Raw genomic sequence first — 27,638 nt, 5'->3', positions numbered from 1 at the left:
TTCCGGGGCGGTCCCGCGGTGCCGACGTGGAGGTTCCGGGCTGCGGCCGGGCCGGGCTGGGACCATGTTGACCAAATTCGAGACCAAATCCGCGCGGGTGAAAGGTGAAAAAGCGGGATAAAAGCGGGATAAAACAGGGATAAGCAGGGGTAAAACAGAGACGGAGCGGGGTGCGGGCATGGGGAGGCGGAACTGTGGGGGCAAGGTGCGGGTCCGTTATGGAGGGAGGGCCCGGAGCGGCTGCAGGGGAATGGAGGGGACGGGGGAACCAGGGGGGATCCGGGGGCAATTTTGGGGTCTGAGCTCAGATTTCCCCAGGTTTATTTCCCGCTTTTCCCCAGGTTTATTTCCCGCTTTTCCCCAGGCTTATTTCCCGCTTTTCCCCAGGTTTATTTCCCGCTTTTCCCCAGGCTTATTTCCCACCCTTTGCCCAGGGTTTTCCGAGGTTTGTTTCCCAGGTTTATTTCATTTCCCAGGTTTATTTCCCACCCCTTCCCCGGGTTTATTTCCCACTCTTTTCCCGGGTTTTCCCCAAGGTTTCCCCACCCCTTTCCCAGCTTTATTTTCTGGGTTTATTTCCCAGGTTTATTTCATTTCCCAGGTTTATTTCCCAGAGTTTTCCCACGTTTATTTCCCGTCCTTTCCCCAGGTTTATTTTCCTCTTTTTCCCAGGTTTATTTCCAAGGTTTATTTCCCAGGTTTATTTCCCACCTTTTCCCAGGTTTATTTCCCACCTTTTCCCAGGATTTTCTTCACCCCTTTCCCGTTTTTTTCCCCAGGTTTATTTCCCATCCTTTTCCCACTGTTTTCCTGGGTTTTCCCCAAGGTTTTCCCAGGTTTTTCCCAGGTTTATTTCCCACCTTTTCCCCATCCTTTCCCATGGTTATTTCCCGGGTTTTTTCCAGGCTCTTTTCCAGGTTTTTCCCAGGATTTTTTTCCCCACACTTTTCCTGGGTTTCTCCCAAGGTTTTCCCAGGTTTATTTCCCACTTTTTCCCCATGGTTTTTCCAGATTTTTCCCCATCCTTTCCCAGGGTTTTCCCATCCTTTTCCCAGGCTTATTTCCCATCTCTTTTCCAGGTTTTCTCAGTTTTTTTTCCCCAGGTTTATTTCCCACCTTTTCCCAGGGTTTTCCCAGTTTTTTTTTTTCCCACCTTTTCCCCATCCTTTCCCAGGTTTATTTCCTGGATTTTTCTCAGTTTCTCCCAGGTTTATTTCCCACCTTTTCCCAGGTTTATTTCCCAGGTTTATTTCCCAATTTTTCCCAGGGCTTCCCCCACTCTTTTCCCGTTTTTTTTCCCCGAGGTTTTCCCAAGGTTTTTCCCCATTTTTTTTCCCACCCGTTCCCAGCTTTATTCCCAGTTTTTCCCACATTTTTCCCAGGGCTGTCGTTCCACCCCAAGCGCCCCTGGGTGCTGAGCAGCCTCCACAACGGCGTCATCCAGCTCTGGGACTATCGCATGTGCACCCTCATCGACAAGTTCGACGAGCACGACGGTAAAATGGGGCGAGAACGGGCAAAAACGGTGAAAAACGGGAAAAAACGGGGAAAAAATGGGAAAAAACGGGGAAAAAATGGGAAAAAACGGGGGAAAAGAAGGGAAAAAATGAGAAAAATTCAGGAAACCTGGGGGGTTGTGGGGTGCACCCGAGCCTGTGGTGGGGTGGGTCCCGTGTGCACCCTCGTTGGAAAGTTTGGTGAGCACGATGGTAAAAACGGGGTGAAAACGGGGAGAAATCCAGTGAGGGGAAAAAATCCAGGGAGAACATAGGAAAAGTCCGGGAAAAATGGAAAATTTCTGGGAAAAGTCCAGGGAAAAGTGGGAGAAATCTGGGAATTCTGGGGGTTTCGGGATCCCCTTGAACTCGTGGTGCTTCTGGGTTTGGCTCCAGAGTGGGAAAAGGTCCCAAAAAATTGGGGAAAAAAAATCTCAAGAACTTAGGAAGAATTCTTAAATATTTGGGGATAATTCCTAGAAACTTGAGGGGAAATTCCCAAAAACCAGGCAAAGAATTCCAGAGGAATTTTGGTGTTTTTCCTGCTCCAGGGCCGGTGCGAGGCATCGATTTCCACAAGCAGCAGCCGCTCTTCGTGTCCGGGGGCGATGACTACAAAATCAAGGCCAGCTTTCCCAATTTCCCTTTTTTTCCCCCATTATCCCCCCCGTTTTTCCCCTGGTTTTTTCTCCTTATTTTTTCCCGATTTTTCCCGCCCCCATTTTTCCTATTTTTCCCCCATTTTCTTCCTCATTTTCTTCCTCATTTTCTTCCCCATTTTCCCCCATATTTTTCCCCATTTTCTCCCCACATTTTCTTCCCCATTTTCTCTCATTTTTCACCCCATTTTCCCCCATTTTTCTCCTTTATTTTCTTCCCATTTTTCTTTCGATTTTTCCCCTTATTTTTCCCTTATTTTTCCCCTTACTTTTCCCTTATTTTCCCCTTATTTTTCCCCTTATTTTCCGTATTTCCCCCATGTTTTTTTCTCCATGTTTTTTTCTCCATGTTTTTTTCCCCATGTTTTTTTCCCGTATTTTTTCCCATTTTTTTTTCTCATATTTTTCCTCATTTCCCCCCTTTCCCCCCCCCCCCTTTTCCCTCTCATTTTCTTCCCATTTTTCTCTCCATCTTTTTCCCATTTTTGCCCGTGTTCCCCTCATTTTCCTTCCCATTTTCTTTCCGATATTCCCCCCCATGTCTCCACCGTTTTTTTTTTCTTATATTTTCCCCATTTTTAACCCAAAACCCAGAGCCTGGGATGGTCCCTGGGCTCCTCCCCAGCTCAGAATTTTTTGGGAATAAAGTCTGGGAATTGGGACTGAGTGGCATCAGTGAGAAACCTGGGACTGAAAATCGGATTTAAATGGGAAAATCCGGGAATAAACGGGAAAAATCCTGGGGGGGAAAAAAGCGGGAATTCCGTGCTGCCCCTCCCCTGGAGCGGATCTGGGGCTCTCCTAGTTTGGAATTCCGTGAGTTTTCCCTGGGATTTCCCTCTGGGGTTGCAGGTGTGGAATTACAAACTGCGGCGCTGCCTCTTCACCCTGCTGGGCCACCTGGACTACATCCGCACCACCTTCTTCCACCACGTGAGCAGGGGGTTGGTGGGGATTCCTGGCAATTCCGAGGGGTTTCTGGCAATTCCGAGGGGTTTCTGGGAATTCCGAGGGTTTCCTGGGAATTCCAGAGAGGTTTCTGGGAATTTCTGGGATTTTTCTGGGAATTTCAGAGAGGTTTCTGCGAATTTCTGGGGATTTTTCTGGGGTTTTCTGGGGGGGTTCTGGGAATCCAGGATTATCCTGAGGATTCTGGGGGTTATCTCAGGAATTTTGGGGATTTCTGGGGAATTTCTGGGAATTTTAGAGTTCTGGGAATTCTGGATTATCTCAGGATTTCTGGCAGTCTCCAGTGGAAATCTGCTCTCCTGGGAATTCTGGGGGTTATCCCAGGAGTTCGGAGGTTTTCCTGGGAAAATTTCTGAGGATTTTTGCCAGGGGCTTTTCTGGGAATTCTGGGGTTCTGGGAATTCCAGGGTTATCCTGGGAATCCAGGATTTCTGGGAGCTTCCGCTGGGAATATTCTCGTGGAATTTTGTCCTGGAATTCTCGTTTTCCACCACTGGGAATCTCTTCCACCGGGAATCCCTTTCCTGGCAATTCTGTTCTTTTCCTGGGAACCTCCAGCAGGGATTTTTTAATGGGAATCGATTCCCGGGATCGCTTCCCGGGATCCCACCCCTCCAGGCCCCCAGTCCCAGTTTTTATTTTTAGTTATTTTTCCCCGTTTTCCCAGGAATATCCGTGGATCCTGAGCGCCTCCGACGACCAAACCATCCGCGTGTGGAACTGGCAGAGCCGCACCTGCGTCTGGTCAGAACTCCATTAACCCTGGGGTTCCTGGGATTTTGGGATTTCCTGGGATTTTGGGATTTCCTGGGATTTCCTGGGATCAGCCCTTCCCTGGGATTGTGGGATAAATCCTTCCCTGGGATTTTCTGGGATCAGTTTTTCCTGGGATTCTGGGATAAATCCTTCCCTGGGTTTCCCTGGGGATTCCTTGGATTCTGGGATTTCCTGGAATTCTGGGATTTTCTGGGATCAGTTTTTCCTGGGATTCTGGGGTAAACCCTTGCGTGGCGTTCTGGGGATTCCTGGGATTTTGGGATTCGTGAGATTCTGGGATAAATCCTCTGGGATTCTGCGGTTTCCTGGCGTTGCTTGGGACCCTGGGGTTCTGAAATAAACCCTTCCCTGGGATCCTGGGGTAAATCCTTCGCTGGGATTCTGGGATATTCTGGGGTTTCCTTGGAATTGTGTCCGTTTTTCCTGGGATTTCCGTGGAGCTGTGTCCCGTGTTTTCCCCGTGGCAGCGTGCTGACGGGGCACAACCACTACGTGATGTGCGCTCAGTTCCACCCCAGCGAGGACCTGGTGGTGTCGGCCAGCCTGGACCAGACCGTCAGGGTGTGGGACATCTCGGGTGAGAAACACGGAAAAATGGGAAAGATCCGTGGAAAAATGGGAAAAACTGGGAATGGGAATGGGATGGACCAGACCGTGAGGGTGTGGGACATCTCGGGTGAGAAACACGGAAAAATGGGAAAGATCCGTGGAAAAATGGGAAAAACTGGGAATGGGATGGACCAGACCGTGAGGGTGTGGGACATCTCGGGTGAGAAAAACGGGAAAGATCCATGGAAAAACTGGGAATGGGATGGACCAGACCGTCAGGGTGTGGGACATCTTGGGTGAGAAACACGGGAAAGATCCATGGAAAAACTGGGAATGGGAATGGGATGGACCAGACCGTGAGGGTGTGGGACATCTCGGGTGAGAAACACGGGAAAGATCCATGGAAAAACTGGGAATGGGAATGGGATGGACCAGACCGTGAGGGTGTGGGACATCTCGGGTGAGAAACACGGGAAAGATCCATGGAAAAACTGGGAATGGGAATGGGATGGACCAGACCGTCAGGGTGTGGGACATCTCGGGTGAGAAACACGGAAAAATGGGAAAGATCCGTGGAAAAATGGGAAAAACTGGGAATGGGAATGGGATGGACCAGACCGTGAGGGTGTGGGACATCTCGGGTGAGAAACACGGGAAAGATCCATGGAAAAACTGGGAATGGGAATGGGATGGACCAGACCGTGAGGGTGTGGGACATCTCGGGTGAGAAAAACAGGAAAGATCCGTGGAAAAATGGGAATGGGAGTGGGATGGACCAGACCGTCAGGGTGTGGGACATCTCCAGTGAGATAACTGGGAAAATCCGAGAAAAACTGGGAAAACCCATGGGAAAAAGGGAATGGGAATGAGCGTGGGACATTTCTGGTGAGATAACTGGGAAAAGTCTATGGAAAAATGGGAAAAACTGGGAATGGGAATAGACACGGACACGGGTGCAGGATGGACCAGACTGTGAGGTTTCCAGGGATATTCCTGGGATTTATCTGGGATTTTTCCCAGGGTTTTTCCTGGATTTTTCCCTGGATTTTTTCCAGGATTTTTCCCAGGATTTTTCCTGGATTTTTTCCGGGATTTTTTCCGGGATTTTTCCGGGATCTTTCCCTGGATTTTTCTGGGACTTTTCCTGGATTTTGCCCTGGATTTTCCCTGGATTTATCCCAGATTTTTCCTGGGATTTTTCCCAGGATTTTTCTGGGATTTTTCCCAGGATTTTTCAGTGATTTTTCCATGATTTTCCCTGGATTTTTCCCTGGATTTTTCCCTGGATTTTCCCGGGATTTTTCCAGGATTTTTCCGGGGATTTCTCCCTGGATTTTCCCCTGGATTTTTCCCTGGATTTATCCCTGATTTTTCCATGTTTTCCCCGCGCAGGGCTCCGTAAGAAGAACCTGTCCCCCGGGGCCGTGGAGTCGGACGTGCGCGGCATCACCGGCGTGGATCTGTTCGGCACCACCGACGCCGTGGTCAAACACGTGCTCGAGGTGCCCGGTGTTCCCAAAATCCTTGGGAAATCTGTGGGAGATCCATTGGAATTCTGTGGGAAATGGCAGGAAATCCGTGGGTGATGCCTGCGAGATCCACGGGGCACCTGTGGGAATCCTCTGGGAAATCCATTGGGATTCTGTGGGAAATGGCAGGAAGACCCATGGGGGATCCATTGGGAATCTCTGGGAAATCCGTGGGGAAATCTCTGGGAAACTTGTGGAAAACCCATTGAAAATGGTGGGAAATCCGTGGGGCGTCCATTGGAAACCCATTGGAAATACGTGGGGAATCCATGGGGGATCCATGGGAGATCTGTGAGGAACGCATTAGAAATCTGTCGCAAACTCACTGGAAATCTCTGGGAAATTCATGGGAATTCTGTGGGAAATCCATTGGAAACCCCATGGGAATTCTGTAGAAAATCCTTTGGGAAATCCATTGCAGAAATCTGTGGGAAATCCGTTGGGAAATCCATGGGAAATGTGTGGGAAATCCAAAGGGGATCCGTGAAAATCCCTCCATGCTTCAAACCCTGTCCTGGGTGGGGAAGATTCCAGAAGGGTTTTCCTGCTTTTTCCGCCGTTCTTCTCATTTTCCCCCTGGATTTTTCCCCTGGATTTTCCCCTGGATCTTTCCCTGATTCCCACTTTTCCAGGGCCACGACCGGGGTGTGAACTGGGCCGCCTTCCACCCGTCCATGCCCCTCATCGTGTCCGGGGCCGACGACCGCCAGGTCAAGATCTGGAGGATGAACGGTGAGGGGGAAAAAATGGGGAAAAAATAGGAAAAAACGGGAAAAGGGCTCAGGATTGTGGTGGGGACAGGGAAAAGTAGGAATCCCCTCCCATTCCTGGCATTTTCCTGCTTTTTCTCCCCAATTTTGGGGAGGTTTTTCCTCCTCATTGCTCCCATTTTCTGAGGTTTTTTCTCCCCCCAGTCCTCCCCTTTTTCCTGGGTTTTTCCCCATTCCTTCCACTTCCCTGCTGTTTCTCCCCATTCCATTAATTTTTTCATATTTCTTTGGGATTTTTCCTCTTCATTCCTGGATTTTTCCTTGGATTTTTCCAGAATCCAAGGCCTGGGAGGTGGACACGTGCTGGGCTGGTTTCTCCCTTTCTGGGGTGGTTTTTTTCCCATTTCCCCATCATTTGTCCCCAATTCCTTGGGGTCTCTCCCCATTCCCCTGCTGTTTCTCCCATTTTTCCATTTTTTTTCTGTTTCTCTGGGATTTTTTCCCTGGGTTTTTCCCCAAATTTTACCCTGGATTTTTCCAGAGCCCAAGCTTTGGGAGGTGACTGCGTGCAAGGGCTGGTTTCTCCCTTTCCCCGCTGTTTTTTCCCCATTCTTCTGCTGTTTTTCCCATTTCCCCTGGGATTTTTCCCATTTCCCCTGGGATTTTTCCCATTTCCCCTGGGATTTTTCCCATTTCTCCGTGATTTTTTTCCCGTTTTCCCCGGATTTTCCCCCAGAATCCAAGGCGTGGGAGGTGGACACGTGCCGGGGCCACTACAACAACGTTTCCTGCGCCGTTTTCCACCCGCGCCAGGAGCTGATCCTCAGCAACTCCGAGGACAAGAGCATCCGGGTCTGGGACATGTCCAAGCGGTCGGTGCCGCCCCGAGGGGCAGGAGGGACCCTTGGGAATGTCGGAATTCCAGGGTTTGCCGGAATTCCAGGGTTTTCTCCCCCTCCCTTCCTTTAGGACCGGAGTCCAAACGTTCCGGCGCGACCACGACCGGTTCTGGGTGCTCGCGGCGCATCCCAACCTCAACCTGTTCGCTGCCGGTGAGCCCCGGGATTCCCAAAATTCCGGGTGGGAACGCCCAGATTCCGGGTGGGGATCCCAAAATACCCTTAGGAACCCAAAAGTTACATCTGGGAATCCCCAGATTCCGTGTGGGAACCCCAAAGTTCCGTCTGGGAGTCCCCAAAATTCCAGTTGGGGACGCTTAAATTCCGGCTGGGAATTCCCAAAGTACCCTTGGGAACCCCAAAGTTCCAGCTGCTAGTCCTCGAATTCCGTCTGGGAGTCCCCAAAATTCTGGCTGGGAATCTCCGAATTCTGCCTGGGATACTCTGACATGCCCTCAGGATTTCTTCAGGAACCCCAAATTCCAGGTATAATTCCTGATGATTTTTCCTGGAATTCCTGCTGTAATTTTTGCTGTCATTCCAGGTATTTTTCCTGGCGTTCTGGATGTTTTACCCTGGAATTCTCAGTGTAATTCCCGCCGCTATTCCGGGTGTTTTTCCCTGGAATTCCCGGTGTAATCCCGATGTTTTTCCCCCACGGAACAACTGGGGCACGCTGGTGTTCAATTCCCCTTTCTCTCCCCCATTCATATCCCAAATTCTCGTTGTCATTCCAGGTGTTTTTTCCTGGAATTCCCAGTGTAATTCCCGCTGTTATTCTGGGTGTTTTTCTCTGGAATTCCCGGTGTAATTCCCGCTGTTGTTCTGGGTGTTTTTCCCTGGAATTCCCTGGTGGAATTCCCGCTGTTATTCTGGGTGTTTTTCCTTGGAATTCCCAGTGTAATTCTCGCTGTTATTCTGGGTGTTTTTCCCTGGAATTCCCAGTGTAATTCCTGCTGTTATTCTGGGTGTTTTTCCCTGGAATTCCCAGTGTAATTCCCATTGTTATTCTGGATGTTTTTCCTTGGAATTCCTGGTGTTTTTCCCTGGAATTCTGGCTGTAATTCCCAGTGTAATTCCCGCTGTTATTCTGGGTGTTTTTCCCTAGAATTCCTGGTGTAATTCCCGCTGTTGTTCTGGGTGTTTTTCCTTGGAATTCCTGGTGTTTTTCCCTGGAATTCTGGCTGTAATTCCCAGTGTAATTCCCGCTGTTATTCTGGGTGTTTTTCCTTGGAATTCTGGCTGTAATTCCCGGTGTAATTCCTGCTGTTATTCTGGGTGTTGTTCCCTAGCGTTCTGTCTGTAATTCCAGGCGTTTTTCCCTGGAATTCTCAGCGTAATTGCTGTTGTCGTTCTGGGTGTTTTTCCCTGGAATTCCCGGTGTAATTCCCGGTGTAATTCCCGGTATAACTCCGTGTTTTTCCTCAGGACACGACGGGGGCATGCTGGTGTTCAAGCTGGAGCGCGAGCGGCCGGCGCTGGCCGTGCACGGCAATTCTCTGTTCTACGTCAAGGATCGGTTCCTGCGGCAGCTCGACTTCGGCAGCTCCCGCGACGTGGCCGTCATGCAGCTGCGCAGGTGCCCGAAGTCCCTGAAACCTACCCCAAAATTCATCCCAAAAATCCCCGAAATCCACCCCGAAATCCACCCTGAAACGCGTCCTGACGCCCCTGAAATTCGCCCCAAAATCCACCCCAGAATCCCTGAAATTCATCCCAAAATCCACCCCCAGAAATCACCGAAGTCTACCCCCAAAATTCATCCCAAACTCTGCCCTAAAATCTATCCCAAAATCCACCCCAAAACCGATCCTAAAATGCCTGGAATCCATCCCAAAGTCTATCCCAAAATACCTGAAATCCACTCCAAAATCCACCCTAAAATCTGTCCCCAAATACCTGAAATCCTTCCTAAAGTCCATCCCCAAATCCCCAAAATCCACCCTAAAATCCATCCCAAAACCTGTCTTGAAAACCCCTGAAATCCATCCTGAAATCCACCCCAAAATCCCTAAAATCCACCCCAAAACCTCTCTTGAAATCCCCCCAAAAATCCCTGAAATCCCCCCCCCAAAAATGCCTGAAATCCACCCCAAAATCCATCCCAAAATCCATCCCAGAATCCCCAAAATCCATCCTAAAGTCCATCTTAAAATGCCCCCCAAAATCCCCAAAATCCATCTCCAAATCCCTGAAATTCCCCCCAAAATCTAGCCCAAAATCCACCCCAAACTCCACCCTAAAATCCATCCCCAAATGCCTGAAATCCACGCCAAAATCCATCCTCAAATCCACCCCAAATTCCTCGAAATCCACCCCACAATCCCCCTGAAATCCACCCCAAAATCCCTGAAATCCACCCCAAAATCCATGCCAAAACCTGTCGTAAAATGCCTGAAATCCATCCAAAATCCCCCCCACCAAAATCCCTGAAATTCACCCCAAAACCTGTCCTGAAAATCTACAAAGTTCATCCCAAAATCCACCCCAAAATCCATCCCAAACACCCCCAGAATCCCCAAACACCCCCAGAATTCCCAAATTCCCCCAAATCCACCCCAAATTGCCCCAAATCCACCCCAAATTCCCCCAAATCCACCCCAAATTGCCCCAAATCCCCCCCAGATTCCCCCAAATCCACCCCAAATTGCCCCAAATCCCCCCCAAATTCCCATTTTTCCCTCTCCAGCGGCTCCAAGTTCCCGGTGTTCAGCATGAGCTACAACCCCGCTGAGAACGCCGTGCTGCTCTGCACCGTGAGTCCCAAAATCCCAAAGCTTTTGGGGAAAAATCCCCCCAAATCCCCGACTCTGGGGGAAAACCCTCTGATCCCACTTTGTTCCTCTGGAAAATCCCTCAAATTCCACTTTTTGGGGCAGAAAATCCCTCAAATTCCTGGGGTTTTTTGGGGGGGAAAATCCCTCAAATCCCTGATTTTTTTGGGATGGGAAAATGTCCCTCAAACCCCTGATTTTTTTGGGGGGAAAATCCCTCAAATCCCTGATTTTTTTGGGAGGAAAAATCCCAATCTCTCAAATTCCAGTTTTTTTGGGGTGAGGAGGAAGCACCTCTCAAATCCCGCATTTTTTTAAATGGGAAAATCCCTTAAATTCCTCCTTTTCTTAAGGAAAAAAAAAACCAAAAAACTAAATTCTACAGTTTTGAGGAAAAATCCCTTAAATTCCATGGGATTTTTGGGGGAGAAAAATCCCTTAAATTCCACCTTTTTTTGGGGAAAAAAATCCCCAAAATTCCACGTTTTTGGAGGGGAAACCCCTTAAATTCCATGTTTTTTGGGGAAAAAAATTCCCTTAAATTCCACATTTTTTGGAGATAAAATCGCTTAAATTCCATGGGGTTTTTGGGGGGGGGGGGGAAATCCCTTAAATTCCATGCTTTTTGGAGGAAAAAAATCCCTTAAATCCCTGATTTTTTTGGGAAATAAGTCCCCAGAACCCCTGATTTTTTTTGGGGAAATAAATCCCTCAAATCTGTTACTTTTTTGGGGCAGAACCCCTAAAATCCCCCATTTTTTCTCCCCGCAGCGAGCCAGCAACCTGGAGAACAGCACCTACGACCTGTACACCATTCCCAAGGACGCAGATTCCCAAAATCCCGACGGTGGGTGCGCCCTGAAATCCCAAAAATCCCAAAAATTCCCATTCCCCATTCTTATCCCCTTTTTCTCCCCAAAAATCCCCTTTTTTTCACCCCGAATTTTCTTTTTCTCCCCGTTTTTTTGGCACCTTTCCCCCTTTCCCTTTGAAAAATTCAAACTTTTCCATCTCCCCCATCCATATTTTATCAGGAATTCTCCTTTCCCTTCCCAAATTTTTCCTCCCAGCTGGAGATTTCCTGGCTCTGTCCAAACTTGATGGATTTTTGGGACGTTTCACCCACAAAAAAAAAATCCCTTTAAAAGTGACAATCCCAGGAATTATTTTGTTTTTCCGTTCCTGGCAAGTTCCGAATTTTATTTTAGGGGGGGAATTTACGATTCCAAGCCTTGATTTAATGGGATGAAAACTCCCAAATTATTGGATTTTTTTGTGCTGGTTTTAAATCCCAGCTGCTCCATGATGGATTTGGGGCCTCTTCCAGGGATTTATGGAATATTTCCCTGCTGGGGTGGATTTGGAGGCAAAAATAAAAAAAAAAATCGATTTTTTTTGGGGAGTTTTTCCAGCTGGGATATTGGGAAGATCAATCAAATCCCTGGAATTGATGGAGGAGCAGCTGGGGCCCAAAAAAAAGAGGGAAAAGGGAAAATTCTGCAGCCAGAGAAGAGAAAAGGACCCGGCCTTGGGGAGGGTTTGGGGGCAAAACCCTCAAATCCCTGAGGTTTTGGGGAAAATCCTTTAAATCCCTGAGGTTTTGGGAAAAAATCCCTCAAATTCCACATTTTTTTGGGGGGGAAAAAATCTCTCAAATTCCACTTTTTGTTTTTTTTTTGGGAAAAAAAATCCCTCAAATTCCACATTTTTGAGGTGGAAAATGCCTCAAATTCCACTTTATTTTTTTTAATTTCTCATATCCTGTAGTTTTGGGAAAATCCCTCAAATTCTCCATTTTTGGGGGAAAAACCCTCGAGTTCCACATTCTGGGGATTTTCAGGGTTGGTCCCAGCTGAATTCCTGGGGTTGATCCCGGGTTGTTCCGGGCCGGATTCCCGGGGTTAATCCTGGGTTTATCCGGGGTTGATCCTGGTTTGATCCCGGGTTTATCCCGGCCGGATTCCTGGTGTTGATCCTGGGTTTATTTTGGGTTAGTCCTGGGTTGGATCCCGGGTTTATTTTGAGTTAATACCAGCTTTGATCCCGGGTTTATTTTGGGTTAATCCTGGGTTTGATCCCGGGTTTATTTTGGGTTAATCCTGGGTTGGATCCCGGGTTTATTTTGGGTTTGTCCTGGGTTGGATCTTGGGTTTATTTTGAGTTAATATCAGCTTTGATCCCGGGTTTATTTTGGGTTAGTCCTGGGTTGGATCCTGGGTTTATTTTGGGTTAATACCAGCTTTGATCCCAGGTTTATTTTGGGTTGATCCTGGGTTGGATCCTGGGTTTATTTTGGGTTAATCCTGGGTTGGATCCCGGGTTTATTTTGGGTTAATCCTGGGTTGGATCTTGGGTTTATTTTGGGTTTATCCCAGGTTTATCCCGTGTTAATCCCGATCGAATTCCCAGCGTTGATCCCGGGTTTACCCTGGCTGGATTCCCGGGTTAATCCCGGTTTATCCCGTGTTGATCCCGGGTTAATCCCGGCCGGATCCCCTGTTTGACCTCGGTTTTTTTTGGGATGGCAGCTCCGGAGGGGAAGCGCTCCTCGGGGCTCACGGCCGTGTGGGTGGCGCGGAACCGATTCGCCGTCCTGGACAGGATGCACTCGGTGAGAGCCCGGGGGAAAACCGGGAAAAAACGGGAAAAAACAGGAAAAACCAGGAAATCAGGATAATGGGATGGGATCCAGGGGGACCTGATCCCAAATAAAAAGGGTTGGAAAAGCGTGAGATTGGGATAATGGGAGATCAGATCCAGGGGGGCTTGATCCCAAATAAAACTGGGATTGGAATTACAGAGATTGGATCCAGGGGGCCCTGATCCCAATGGGAAAAGGGCTGGGAAATTGGGATAACAGGGATTGGATCCAGAGGGACCTGATCCCAAATAAAAAGGGTTGGAAAAGCAGGAGATTGGGATAACGGGAGATCAGATCCAGAGGGACCTGATCCCAAATAAAAAAGGGTGGGAAAAGCAGGAGGTTGGGATAATGGGAGATCAGATCCAGAAGGGCCTGAACCCAAAAAAAGGGCTGGGATTGGGATAATGGGCATTGGGGTAACAGGGATTGGATCCAGGGGGCCTGATCCCAATAGGAAAAGGGCTGGGAAATTGGGATACCAGGGATTGGATTCAGAGGAACCTGATCCTAAATAAAAAGGGTTGGAAAAGCAGGAGATTGGGATAACAGGGATTGGATCCAGAGGAACCTGATCCCGCATAAAAAGGGTTGGGAAAAGTGGGAATGGGGCTGGAGAAGCTGGAAAAGGGAATGGAGAATCCTGAGGGAGTTGAGAGGGTGATCCCATAGAAAATGGGGATCCAGGGGGGATTTGGGATCTGATCCCAGAGAAAAGGGGGATCCCAGGGGGATTTGGGATCTGATCCCAGGGAATGGGGCAGGACAAGAGGGAACGGCCTTGAGCTGTGCCAGGGCTGGAAATTTGGGATGGTTTTCCCATGGGAAAAGGGTTGGGAAGCACCAGAAGGGGCTCAGGGAGGGCTGGATCCCTATCCCTGGAAGGATTCCTGGGATTTAGGTTGGGTTTGATGCTTTTCCAACCTCCAAAATCCTGGAATTCCGGGAAAACCCCGATTCCCAACCCACCTCTTCGTGCTCCCTCAAAAAAGGGGGGAAATCCTGGAAAAACCCAACTCTGCTTCAGCCCTAGCGGCACAAACCCCTCCTGCATTCCCTAATCTGGGAATTCACCCCAAAATCCGGGAATTCGCCCTAAAATCTGGGAAGTTCCCCCAAAAATCTGGGAATTCTCATCCCGGGGGCAGATCCTGATCAAGAACCTGAAGAACGAGATCACCAAGAAGGTTCCGGTTCCCAACTGCGACGAGATTTTCTACGCGGGCACGGGGAACCTGCTCCTGAGGGACTCCGACTCCATCACGCTCTTCGACGTCCAGCAGAAAAGGTGGGAACTGTCCGGGAACGTTCCGGGAATTTTCCAGGAATTTTCTGGGAATTCCGCACCTAAATTCTGCTTTTAGTGCACCAAATCTTGGTTTTTTATCTGAAACACTGGGGTTTTTTCACCTTAAGTCCTGGGTTTTTTTACCCCTAAATCCCAATTTTTTCCATCCTAAATCCCTTTTATTTTTCCCCTAAATCCCTTTTTTTCCCCTCCCTAAATCCTGTTTTTTTTTCCCCTCTAAATCCCTTTTTTTTTTTTTCACCCCAAATCCAGCTGTTCCCACCCCAAATCTTGCTTCTTCCCGTGGAAGGCTAGGAAAGGCTGCAGAAGGGATCTGCTGGGGTTATTTGTGATCCGCTGGGCTTTTTTGGGATCCACTTTGGTTTTTGGTATCCTGGGTGTGGATTTTGGGCCATTCCTGATCCCGGATCCGGGGTTTTTCCAGGACTTTGGCCTCGGTGAAGATCTCCAAGGTGAAGTACGTGATCTGGTCGGCCGACATGTCCCACGTGGCGCTGCTGGCCAAGCACGGTGAGCTCCGGGGGAAAATTCACATCCCCATCCCCATCTCTGTTGCCATTCCCATCCCTGTTGCCATTCCCATCCCCATTCCCATTCCTGTAATTCCCATTCCCATAATTCCTGCAATCCCCACAATCCATCCCAATTCCCATCCTGATCTCCGTTCTCATTCCCATTCCCATAATTCCCACAATCCCCATTATTCCCATTCCCATCCTCATCCCTGTTCTCCATCCCCATTCCTGTCCCCATCCTTATCTCTGTTCTCATTCCCATTCTCATTCCCATTATTCCCATCCCAATCCCTGTTCTCATTCCAAATCCTGGAATTCTCATTCCCATCGTTCCCACTATTCCCGTTGTTCCCGTAATTCCCTCATTCCTGTTATTTCCGTCACTCCTGTAATTCCCGGCTTCCTGCCATTCCCATCGTTCCCATTACTCCCATCATTCCTGTAATTCCCTGATTCTTGCTTTTCCCGTAATTCCCTCATTCCTGTCATTCCTGTAATTCCCTCACTCCCAACATTCCTGTAATTCCCAGGTTCCCAACGTTCCCGTGATTCCCTCATTCCCATCATTCCTGTAATTCCCTGATTCTTGCTGTTCCCATAATTCCCTCGTTCCTGTCATTCCTGTAATTCCCAGGTTCCCAATGTTTCTGTAATTCCCTCGTTCCCGTCGTTCCCATTATTCCCGCTATTCCCATCATTCTCGTAATTCCTGGGTTCCCAACGTTCTCCGGCATTCCCTGCAATTCCCATCAGTTCCCTGTCATTCCCTATCATTCCCATCAATTCCCGTTAATCCCTGTCATTCCCTGCAATTCCCGTTGTTCCCTGCCGTTCCCAGCCATCCTGATCTGTAACCGGAAGCTGGAGTCGCTGTGCCAGATCCACGAGAACATCCGCGTCAAGAGCGGCGCCTGGGACGAGAGCGGCGTCTTCATCTACACCACCAGCAACCACATCAAATACGCCGTCACCTCGGGGTCGGTGGCGTTCCAGGGACTGGGAATTGTCACGGGGAATTGTCGCTGGGATGGGCGGGAATTGTCACCGGAATGGGCAGGAATTGTCACCAGGATGGGCAGGAATTCCCTGGGACGGTTGAGAGTTCTCACTGGGATGTTGAGAGCTCCCTGGGATGGCCAGGAGTTCTCGCCGGGATCGTTGGGAGTTCCCTGGGATGATCAGGAATTCTTCCTGGGATGGTCTGGAATTCCCTGGGATGGTCTGGAGCTCACTGGGATGGTCAGGAATTCTCACTGGGATCGTTGGGAGTTCCCTGGGATGGTCTGGAATTTGTTGGGGTGGCCTGGAGTTCTCACCGGGATGGCTGGGAATTGTCACTGGGACGTCGAGAGCTCCCTGGGATGATCAGGAATTCTTCCTGGGATGGCCTGGAATTCCCTGGGATGGCTGGGAGTTCCCTGGGATGGCCTGGAATTCCCTGGGATGGTCAGGAATTCTCACTAGGATGGTCAGGAATTCTCACCGGGATCGTTGGGAGTTCCCTGGGATGATCTGGAATTCGTTGGGGTGGCCAGGAGTTCCCAGGGATGGCTGGGAATTCTCACCGGGAACGTGCCCCTGAAATTCTCCGGGATGGCTGGGAAATCCCACTGGGAATTCTCGCTGGAATTCCGTGGCGTGGCTGAGAATTGTCATCGGGAATTCTCGCTGGGAACGGCCCCCTGGAGCTCCCTGGGGTGGCCGGGAATTCTCTCCGGGAATTCTCCCTGGCAACGTCCCCTCTCCCCGTTGGCACAGGGACCACGGCATCATCCGCACGCTGGACCTGCCCATCTACGTCACGCGCGTCAAGGGCAACAACGTTTACTGCCTGGACCGCGAGTGCCGGCCCCGCGTGCTCACCATCGACCCCACCGAGTTCCGCTTCAAACTGGCCCTCATCAACAGGAAATACGACGAGGTCGGGGAATCCGGGAGTACAGGGAAATCTGGGGTTGGGAATGGGGGAGAAACGGGGGAAGGTGGGATTGGGAACGGCGGGGAAACGAGTTCCGCTTCAAACTCGCCCTCATCAACAGGAAATACGACGAGGTCGGGAATGAACCCGGGAGTGGGGAAAATGGGATTGGGAATGAGGGAAAAGTGCTGGAAAATGGGATTGGGAATGGTGGAGAGCCCCGCGTGCTCACCATCGACCCCACCGAGTTCCGCTTCAAACTGGCCCTCATCAACAGGAAATACGACGAGGTCGGGAATGAACCTGGGAGTGGGGAAAATGGGATTGGGAATGAGGGAAAAGTGGGGTTGGGAATGGGGGAAAAGTGGGGGAAAATGGGATTGGGAATGGTGGAGAGCCCCGCGTGCTCACCATCGACCCCACCGAGTTCCGCTTCAAGCTCGCCCTCGTCCACAGGAAATACGACGAGGTCGGGAATGAACCCGGGAGTGGGGAAAATGGGATTGGGAATGAGGGAAAAGTGGGGTTGGGAATGGGGGAAAAGTGGGGGAAAACGGGATTGGGAATGGTGGAGCGCCCCGCGTGCTCACCATCGACCCCACTGAGTTCCGCTTCAAACTCGCCCTCATCAACAGGAAATACGACGAGGTCGGGAATGAACCTGGGAATGGGGAAAAAGTGGGAAGAAACAGAATTGGGAGTGGGGGAAAAGTGGAGGATTTCCTGAGGATTTTGGATTTGGGAGTAGGGGCTGGCAAAGCCTTTCCCAAGGATAGGAAAAGCCTTTCCTGAGGGTTTTTGGGAAGAGGCTTTCCTGGGGATGGAAAATCCTTTCCCAGGATTTTTGGGAAGAGCTTTTCTCCAGGGATTTTTGGGAAGAGCTTTTCCCAGGGATTTTGGGAAGAGCCTTTCCCAAAGGATTTTTGGGAAGAGGCTTTCCCTATGGTTTTGGGAAGAGCCTTTCCCAGGGATGGAATATCCTTTCCTGAGGGATTTTGGGAAGAGCCTTTCCCAAGGGATGGAAAATCCTTTCCTGAAGGTTTTGGGAAGAGCTTTTCCCAAAGGATTTTGGGAAGAGCCTTTCCTGAGAATAGGAAAAACCTTTCCCGAGGGTTTTGGGAAGAGTTTTTCCCAGGGATTTTGGGAAGAGTTTTTCCCAGGGATTTTGGGAAGATCCTTTTCTGCGGGTGGAAGATCCTTTCCTGAGTGATTTTGGGAACATCCTTTCCCTATTTTGGGAAGATCCTTTCCTGAAGGTTTTGGGAGGAGCTTTTCCCAAAGGACTTTGGGAAGAGCCTTTCCTGAGCATAGGAAAAACCTTTCCCAAGGGGTTTTTGGGAAGAGCTTTTCCCAAAGGAATTTTGGGAGGAGCCCTTCCCAAGGCTCGGTGTGGCCCCGCAGGTGCTGCACATGGTGCGGAACGCCAAGCTGGTGGGGCAGTCCATCATCGCGTACCTGCAGCGCAAGGGCTACCCCGAGGTGGCACTGCACTTCGTCAAGGACGAGAAAACGCGCTTCAGCCTGGCCCTCGAGTGCGGCAACATCGAGGTGATCGTCCCTGGAGAGCTTTTGGGGCTTTTTGGGGTGTTTTGGGGACATTTCGAGGCATTTTGGGACATTCCGGGGCGGTTTGGGATGTTGTGGGAAAACGCGCTTCAGCCTGGCCCTCGAGTGCGGCAACATCGAGGTGACGCCAGCTCTGGGGGCTTTTTGGGGTGTTTTGGGGATGTTTTTGGGATGTTTTGGGAAAAACACGCTTCAGTCTGGTCCTAGAGTGCGGCAACATCGAGGTGATCGTCGCCGGGGAGCTCTTGGGGCTTTTTGGGGTGTTTGGGGACATTTTGAGGCATTTTGGGACATTCCGGGGGTTGCGGTTTGGGATGTTGTGAGAAAACGCGCTTCAGCCTGGCCCTCGAGTGCGGCAACATCGAGGTGATCGTCCCCGGAGAGCTTTTGGGGCTTTTTGGGGTGTTTGAGGATGTTTTGGGATGTTTTGGGAAAAACATGCTTCAGCCTGGCCCTGGAGCGTGGCAACATTGAGGTGACGCCAGCTCTGGGGGCTTTTTGGGGATGTTTTTGGGATGTTTTGGGAAAAACATGCTTCAGCCTGGTCCTAGAGTGCGGCAGCATTGAGATGATGTCAGCTTTGGGGACATTCCTGGGGCATTTTAGGAAAGTTTTGGGAAAAACGTGCCTCAGCCTGGCCCTGGTGAGGTGACACAGGCACAGGGCTGCCTCGGGAGATTCCGGGACGTTTTGGGGATGTTTTGGGATACTCTGGGATGTCTTGGGATGTTTTTGGTCATTCTGAAATGTTTTGGGGCATTCTGGGAAGTTTGGTTTTGGGTATTTTGGGTTGTTTTTGGGACTTTCCCTGGGAACAGATTGCCCTGTAGGCAGCCAAGGCCCTGGATGACATAGGCTGCCGGGGAAGGTGGCTCTGCTGCCATCCTTGCTCCCATTCCCCATTCCTAACCCCATTCCCCATCCTATTCCCCATTTCCCATTCCCCATTCCCAATCCCATTAATCCCTAAATTCCCTGTCACAGATCGCCCTGGAAGCAGCCAAGGCCCTGGATGACAAAAGCTGCTGGGAGAAGCTCGGGGAGGTGGCACTGCTGCAGGGGAACCACCAGGTGGTGGAGATGTGCTACCAGCGCACCAAGAACTTCGACCGCCTCTCCTTCCTCTACCTCATCACCGGCAACCTGGAGAAGCTCCGCAAGATGATGAAGATCGGTGAGAATACCAGCATTCCCGCCTGGAATCCTGCCTGATTCCCAGTTTTATCGGGTTGGGAAGGGCGGCTGATTCCTGGTGTTGTTTGTGCTGATTCCTGGTTTTTCTGGGGCCATGAACGACAGCTGATTCCTGGTTCTCCTGGGCTGGGAACAGTGGCTGATTCCCAGTTTTCCTGTGGCTGGGAATGGCGGCTGATTCCTGGTTTTCCTGGGACCAGGAATGGGCTGATTCCTGGTTTTATTGAGATCAAGAGCAGTAGCTGATTCCCGGTTTTCCTGGGGCTGGGAATGGCGGCTGATTCCCTGTTTTATTTGGTTGGGAATGGCAGCTGATTCCCGGTTTTCCTGGGGCTGATTCCCAGTTTTATTGGGCTGGGAATGGTGGCTGATTCCCGGTTTTCCTGGTCCTGGGAAAGGCAGCTGATTCCCAGTTTTCATGGGGCCAGGAAAGGCATCTGATTCCCGGTTTTCCAGACCTCGAAGAGAAGCTCATTCCTGGTTTTATTTGGACTGGGAACAGTGACTGATTCCCGGTTTTCCTGGGCCAGGCACGGCAGCTGATTCCCGGTTTTCCCGGTGCTGATTCCCGGTTTTCCTGTGACTGGGAAGGGCGGCTGATTCCCGGTTTTCCCGGTGCTGATTCCCGGTTTTCCTGTGACTGGGAAGGGCAGCTGATTCCTGGTTTTCCCGGTGCTGATTCCCAGTTTTCCTGTGACTGGGAAGGGCAGCTGATTCCTGGTTTTCCCGGTGCTGATTCCCGGTTTTCCCGGGGCTAGGAAAGGCAGCTGATTCCCGTTTTTCGCAGTGCTGATTCCTGTCTTTCCCGGTTTTTCCAGCCGAGATCCGGAAGGACATGAGCGGGCACTACCAGAACGCGCTGTACCTGGGGGACGTGGCCGAGAGGGTGCGGATCCTGCGGAACTGCGGCCAGAGTGAGCCATTCCCGAGGGAATCCCGGGAATTCTGGGCACAGGGAGTCCTTCCCGATGAAAATTCGGGAATTCCGGGCAGGGGGAGTCTTTCCTGACAGGAATTCCGGGCACAGGGAGTCGTTCCCAAAGGGAATTCTGCCCTGGAAGCTCAGGAAAGGCTCTTGGATCCCCACACACTTGCATTATTCCAGTGGTTATTCCCATTATTCCAGTGGCTATTACCACTATTGCCATTATTCTAGTGGCTATTCCCATCACTCCTGTTATTCCCATGGCTATTCCCAGGATTCCGATGGCTATTCCCATTATTCCAAAGGCTGTTCCCAATATTTCCCTTTATTCTCGTGGTTATTCCCATTTTTCCAGTGGCTATTGCCAGTATTTCCCATTACTCCTCTGGCCATTCCCATTATTCCAACGGCCATTCCCACTGTTTCCCATTATTCCAGTGGCCATTCCCAGTATTTCCCATTGCTCCCGTGGCCATTCCCATTATTCCCGTGGCTATTTCCAGTATACCCCATTACTCCCGTGGCCATTCCCGTTATTCCTGTGGCCATTCCCGTTGTTTTTCCAGAGTCCCTGGCGTTCCTGACGGCCGCCACGCACGGGCTGGACGAGGAGGCCGAGAGCCTGCGGGAATCCTTTGATCCCGAGAAGGAGACGGTGGGAACTACGGGAAAACTCCGGGAAAAACTCTGGGAATCTGGGAGGGAGGGGATGGGCATGGGAGAGATCCTGGGAAACTCCTGGAATTCAGGAAGGAGGGGATGGGGAGGGGTCCTGGAAAACTCCAGGAACCTGGGGAGAGAACAGTGAGATCCAGAGGAGATGGGGGGTTCTGGAAAGCTCCAGGAATTTGGGAAGGGAATAGTGAGATCCAGAGGGGATGGACTCCTGGAAAGCTCCAGGAATTTGGGAAGGAGTGGATGAGGGACCCCTGGAAAACTCCAGGAATGTGGGAAGGGAACAGTGGGATCCAGTGAGGAGAACTCTTGGAAAACACTTGGAATTCAGGAAGGAGTGGATGAGGAGGGCTCCTGGAAAACTCCAGGAATTTGGAAAGGCAACAGTGGAATCCAATGAGGAAAACTCCAGGAATTTAGGAAGGAGGGGATGGTGGGGATGGAGGAAATCCTGGAAAACTCCAGGACTTCGGGGAAGGGAAGAGTGGGTTCCAGTGGGGAGAACTCCTGGAAAACTCCTGGAATTCAGGAAGGAGGGGATGGAGGAAATCCTGGAAAACTGGAATTTGGGAACAGTGGGTTCCAGTGGAGAGAACTCCTGGAAAACTCCTGGAATTCGGGAAGGAGGGGATGGATGGTTCCTGGAAAACTGCTGGACTTTGGGAAGGGAACACTGGGATCCAGAGGGGATGGGGCTCCTGGAAAGCTCCAGGAATTTGGGGAGGAGCTGTAGATGGCAAGGCAGCTCCCTCCCGGAATTTTCCCGACATTTTCCCGGCGCGTCCCAGATCCCGGCCGTGGATCCCGAGGCGCGGCTGCTGCAGCCACCGGCCCCGGTGCTGCCCCTGGACACCAACTGGCCCCTGCTGACCGTGTCCAAGGGCTTCTTCGAGGGCTCCATCGCCGGGAAAGGTCGGCATTCCCGCAATTCCCGAGGCGTTCGTGGTGTTCCTGGCATTCCTGGGGTTTGGGGTGTTCTGGGAATTTGGGGAAAAAGGGGCTGGAAAACTGGGGAAGGGGGTGGTGTGTGAGGCCAGAGGGGTGGGAGGGATCAGGAATGGGATCGGGGCTGGGATTGACCCCTGGGAATGGGATTGGACCCCTGGGAATGGGATCAGGAATGCGATTGACCCCTGGGAATGGGATCAGTTCTAGGATTGGAACTCCTGCAATTCAGAGTGGCTGTCCAGCTGGGCATGAACCCCACAGTCCTGGAGCTCTCCCTCACCCTCATAAATCCCAAAATTCCCCAAAATCCCTCCCCGAGCTGCCACAGCACAACGTCAGGTTGGGGCTTTCCCCTCATGGAATCCTTTCCCAAGGGTCTTTCCCTGTTTTTTTTTAGGGAAAGGAGGAGCCCTGGCTGCCGACATCGACATCGACACCGTGGGCACCGAGGGCTGGGGCGAGGACGCCGAGCTGCAGCTGGATGAAGGTGGGAAAAAACCCCGGAATTTTCCTTGGGAAAACCCTGGAATTTTCCTTGGGAAAACCCTGGGATTTTCCATTCCCCCTGCCCATGGGATCTCTCTGACATTCCCTGCTCTCTGCAGACGGATTTGTGGACGCCGGGGAAGGATTCGGAGAGGAAGGAGCAGGAAAAGGGCAGGAGGAAGGAGGAGGATGGGAGGTGGAGGAAGATTTGGATCTTCCCCCCGAGCTGGTAGGAGAATCCCGGGGTGTCCCAACGCAGATTCCTTGGGAATTCGGGATCATCCAGCTCAGATTTCAGCTGGAATTCTGGGATTTTTCCCTCAGGATGTCCCCGCCGGCCCTGCAGGAACGGCGGAGGACGGATTCTTTGTGCCTCCCACCAAAGGCACCAGCCCAGCCCAGGTAAAATCCTGGATTTCCTTGGAAAACCAGGAATTCCCTCCTTTTCCCTTTTCTTTTTTGGGTTTTTTGGGGGGATTTTTCAGCCCATTGTGGGAACTGTGCCCAACCCAATCCCACCTGGATTCCCTTCCCTCTTTCCCAGGTGTGGTGCAACAATTCCCAGCTCCCCGTGGATCACATCCTGGCGGGATCCTTCGAGACAGCCATGAGGGTGAGTTTTCCATGGAATTTTTTTATGGAAAAATGCCCCCTTTCCCCCCTTGCTTCCCAAATCCTCACTTTGCATCCATCTGGGAACATTCCATTCCCGTTTTCCTGTGGATACCACCCCGAGTGAGGCCTTGGTGTTGCCTAATCCATGTTTTCCCGACCCAATCCATGATTTTTTATTTTTATTTTTATTTTTATTTTTATTTTTATTTTTATTTTATTTTTCCCTCTCAGCTGCTCCACGACCAGGTGGGGGTGACCAACTTCGGGCCCTACAAGCAGCTCTTCCTGCAGACCTTCTCCCGGGGCAGGACGACATTCCAGGCGCTTCCCAGCCTCCCCGCCATGTACGGATTCCCGCACCGAAACTGGTGAGCGCCTTTCACGCATTCCAGGGGGTTTTCCAGGGCAGAAATCCCGGATTTTTGGGGCTGGGAATTAGCTCAGACGGTCCGAGGTGGACGCTCAGAATTCCAGGAATTCCTTGGGCTTTTTCCATGGAAAAGCATTGGGAACCTTTTTCCCAAAATTCCATTTTCCATGGGATTCCATTTTTCCATGGAAAAGCATTGGAAAATTCCCATTCCAATGTGGGAATTTTTCCATGGAAAAGCACCAGGACAGGTTTAGGTTGGATATTTGTGGGGAATTTTTCCATGGAAAAGCATTGGAAAACTCCATTTGCCATGGATATTTGGGGGGATTTTTTCCATGGAAAAGCATCGTGAACCATTGGAAAGGACTCAGGGAGGGATGGTGCATCCCCATCCTCGGAGGAAATTCCCAAGAATTCCTGGGTCACTCCAGGAATTCCATCCCACCCTCACCGGGCCCACACACCCCTCACGGCCCTCATCCCCAAATCCGGAATTTTTTGGGGTTCCAGGAAGGAGGCCGGGCTGAAGAACGCGCTGCCGGCCGTGGGGCTGAAGCTGAACGACCTGATCCAGCGGCTGCAGCTCTGCTACCAGCTCACCACGGCCGGCAAGTTCGAGGAGGCCGTGGAGAAATTCCGGCTGATCCTGCTCAGCGTGCCCCTGCTGGTGGTGGACAACAAGCAGGAGATCGCCGAGGTCGGGGGGGCTGCATCCCGCTGGGATTTGTGAGGGAAAAATGTGGGATTGCTGAGAGGGAAATGTGGGGATTCTGCCGTGAAAAACATGGAATTCATGAGAGGGAAATGTGGGAATTCCCGCCTTGGAAAATATAGAATTTCTGAGGGGGAAATGTGGGGATTCTGCCATGGAAACCACAGAATTTCTGAGGGGGGAAATGTGGGATTCACGATGGGGAAAATGTGGGGATTCGTGAGGGGGAAATGTGGGATTCATGAGGGGTAAACGTGGGATTCGTGAGGGGCAAACATGGAATTCGTGAGGGGGGAAATACGGGAATTTCTGAGGGGGGGAAATGTGGGAATTCCTGAGGGGGTAAGTGTGGGATTTCTGAGGGTGAAAACTTGAAATTTATGAGGGCAAAATGTAGGAGCTTCTGAGGTGAAAAAGTGGAAATTTCTGAGGGGATATGTGGGAATCCTGCCCTGAAAAACATGGAATTCCTGAGGGAGGAAATGTGGGATTTCTGAGGAAGGAAATGTGGGAATTCCTGAGGGGGAAATTGTGGAGTTCCTGAGGGAGAAACATGGGATTCCTGAGGGGAGAAATATGGGATTGCTGAGGGGAGAAATGTGGGGTTTCCCATCCTCATCCCAGGGTGTCCCCAGGGAAGGGTTTGATCCCCACTTTTGTCCCAAAGGCGCAGCAGCTGGTTGCCATTTGCCGGGAATACATTGTGGGGTTGTCCATGGAGATCGAGAGGAAGAAACTGCCCAAGGATACGCTGGAGCAGCAGAAGAGAATTTGTGAGGTGAGGGAGGCCTGAGGGGAAAAACAAGGAACTCCTGACGGGGAAATGTGGGAATTCCTGAGGGGGAAAATGTGGGAATTACTGAGGGGAAAACACAGAAATCATGAGGGGAAAATGTGGGAATTACTGAGGGGAAAAAACCGGAATTCCTGAGAGAGGAAATGAGGGAATTACTGAGGGGAAAACACAGAATTAATGAGGGGAAAATATGGGAATTTCTGAGGGGAAAAACACAGAATTCCTGAGGAGGAAATATGAGATTCCTGAGGTGGTAAAAACCTCACTGGAAATTTGGAATTCTGCCTTCAGCACAAACACAAGAGGAAAAAGAGGGATTCCTTGTCATGAGTCCCATTATTCCCAAGGATTTTAACCCTTGCTTTCCCTGGCAGATGGCCGCCTACTTCACGCACTCCAACCTGCAGCCCGTGCACATGATCCTGGTGCTCCGCACCGCCCTCAACCTCTTCTTCAAGCTCAAGAACTTCAAAAGCGCCGCCACCTTCGCCCGGCGCCTGCTCGAACTCGGCCCCAAGCCCGAGGTGGCCCAGCAGGTGAGACCCTAAAGACCATTGTCCCCAATGGCCTTGTCCCCAAACCCAGTGGGTGAGACCCCAAATGGCCCTGTCCCTAATGGCCGTGTCCCCAAAGGCCTTGTCCCCAAACCCATCAGGTGAGACCCCAAATGGCCCTGTCCCCAATGGCCCTGTCCCCAAACCCAGCAGGTGGAACCCCAAATGGCCCTGTCCCCAAACTCAAGGTGAAGCCCTCAGATGAGGCCCTCAAGTTGGGAAATGCCATTTTTGGGGTTGTGACACCTTTTTTGGGGTATCCCTGTCCCCAAACCCGAGCTGAGGCCCTGAGGTGTGGAACCTTTCCTGTGATACCATTTTTGGGGCATCCTTGTCCCCAAACCCCCACTGTGACACCATTTGTGGGGAGCCCTTGTTCCCAAACCCGAGCTGAGGCCCTCAGGTGTGTAACCCTTCCTGTGAAACCATTTTTGGGGTATCCCTGTGTCCAAACTCCCACTGTGACCCATTTTGTGGTGTCCCTGTCCCCAAACCCCTGCTGTGACCCATTTTGGGGTGTCCCTGTCCTCGTGCTCACGGCGCCGCCGTTCCCAGACGCGGAAGATCCTGGCAGCGTGCGAGAAGAACCCCATCGACAGCCACCAGCTCAACTACGACCAGCACAACCCCTTCGACATCTGCGCCGCCTCCTACCGCCCCATATACCGCGGCAAGGCCGTGGAGAAGTGTCCCCTCAGCGGGGCCTGCTACAGCCCCGAGTTCCGGGGACAGATCTGCCGCGTCACCACGGTGAGGGGACAGGGACATCCTGCTGAGCTGTGGGCTGGGAAAGGTTGGGGTTTGGAGGTGGTTTGAGGGGTCAGCATTGCGCTCAGGGGCGACATTTTGTGGTTCGGGAGGGGGTTTGGGTTCTCTCCCACAAGGGAGGCCTGTGGGAGTTGGGCCTGGTTGGTCTGGAGGAAGCTGAGGGGGAAACTTATTAATCCATGGAAATATCTACAATATCTGTGGAAATATCTCAAATATTTGTGGAAATAGCTTAAATATTCCCAAAAATCTCTCCTCTGAGAGGGGATTTAGGCTATGGAGCCTTTTTCCCACAAGGGAGGCCTGTGGGAGTTGGGCCTGGTTGGTCTGGAGGAGGCTGAGGGGGAAACTTATTAATCCATGGAAATATCTACAATATCTGTGGAAATATCTCAAATATTTGTGGAAATAGCTTAAATATTCCCAAAAATCTCTCCTCTGAGAGGGAATTTGGGCTCTGAAGTGTTTTTTCCACAAGGAAGGCCTGTGGGTGTTGGGCCTGGTTGGTCTGGAGGAGGCTGAGGGGGAAACTTATTCATCCATGGAAATATCTTAAATATCTGTGGAAATATCTTAAATATCTCAAATTTCTACACAAATCCCTCAAATTCCCACCCAAATTCCCCCAAGGGATCTCAGGACGCTCCCAAACCCTTCCCAGTGCTCCCAGCACTGGCCCAGGAGTGACAGCCACAAACCCAACCCCTAAATCCTTATAGTTCACCCCTAAATCCCAAATTTTCACCCCTTAATCCCAAATTTTCACCCCTAAATCCTCTCTTTGTCCCTGCAGGTGACGGAGATCGGGAAGGACGTGCTGGGGCTGCGCATCAGCCCGCTCCAGTTCCGCTAGGAATTCTCCTGGATCAGGAAATTCCCACTCCCCCATCCTGGCTTTCCCCCACTCACTCCCCCTGGCCATTGCCATCCTCCCTTCCTCGTTTTTCCCCATTCTGCAATGCCAGATTGGGATTTTTTCCCCGCATTTAGCAGGAATTTTTTTTTCCTTGTTCCCAGAGCGGTTTTCCTGTGCTTTTATCCCAAATTTTTTTCCAGAGGGGCAAGGGGGGTTTTTCCCAAATCCTGATTGTGACACAACCACCTCTGCTCCCCTTAAAATCCTAAAAAACTGCTCAAAAACCTGGAATTTGCTCTGTAAATCCCAAATCCAGGGAAATCCCGCTCCCTCTGGAAGTGGCCCCGTGTTTGTTGACTCCTCCTGTTGTCGCCATGGCAACTTAATGAGCTCCCATTGTTAATAAAGTTCGTTAATCACCTGGA

General features: G+C 51.0%; 1 protein-coding gene across 1 annotated transcript; it reads left to right on the top strand.

Moving 5' to 3' along the window:
• The first annotated feature begins 16 nt into the window (after positions 1 to 16).
• On the top strand, positions 17 to 27,638 carry COPA (COPI coat complex subunit alpha). The gene is made up of 33 exons (XM_058821509.1): positions 17 to 104; positions 1,383 to 1,496; positions 2,048 to 2,121; positions 3,008 to 3,088; positions 3,792 to 3,868; positions 4,369 to 4,478; positions 5,843 to 5,952; positions 6,612 to 6,711; positions 7,426 to 7,561; positions 7,659 to 7,741; positions 9,017 to 9,167; positions 10,278 to 10,344; positions 11,134 to 11,209; positions 12,891 to 12,973; positions 14,152 to 14,291; positions 14,737 to 14,822; positions 15,666 to 15,804; positions 16,586 to 16,748; positions 18,147 to 18,293; positions 19,296 to 19,485; positions 20,324 to 20,419; positions 20,997 to 21,085; positions 21,894 to 22,017; positions 22,451 to 22,540; positions 22,659 to 22,768; positions 22,864 to 22,941; positions 23,084 to 23,152; positions 23,386 to 23,522; positions 24,038 to 24,224; positions 24,907 to 25,017; positions 25,410 to 25,571; positions 26,145 to 26,339; positions 27,151 to 27,638. Exons 1-33 carry the CDS (start codon positions 65 to 67, stop codon positions 27,208 to 27,210), a joined length of 3,675 nt encoding a protein of 1,224 aa, XP_058677492.1. The 5' UTR covers positions 17 to 64; the 3' UTR covers positions 27,211 to 27,638.

Source organism: Ammospiza caudacuta, chromosome 30, assembly GCF_027887145.1.
Source record: "Ammospiza caudacuta isolate bAmmCau1 chromosome 30, bAmmCau1.pri, whole genome shotgun sequence".
Taxonomy (NCBI): Eukaryota; Metazoa; Chordata; class Aves; order Passeriformes; family Passerellidae; genus Ammospiza; species Ammospiza caudacuta.
The sequence above is the reverse complement of the archived record's forward strand: the minus strand, read 5'-3'. Positions and strand labels throughout refer to the sequence as shown.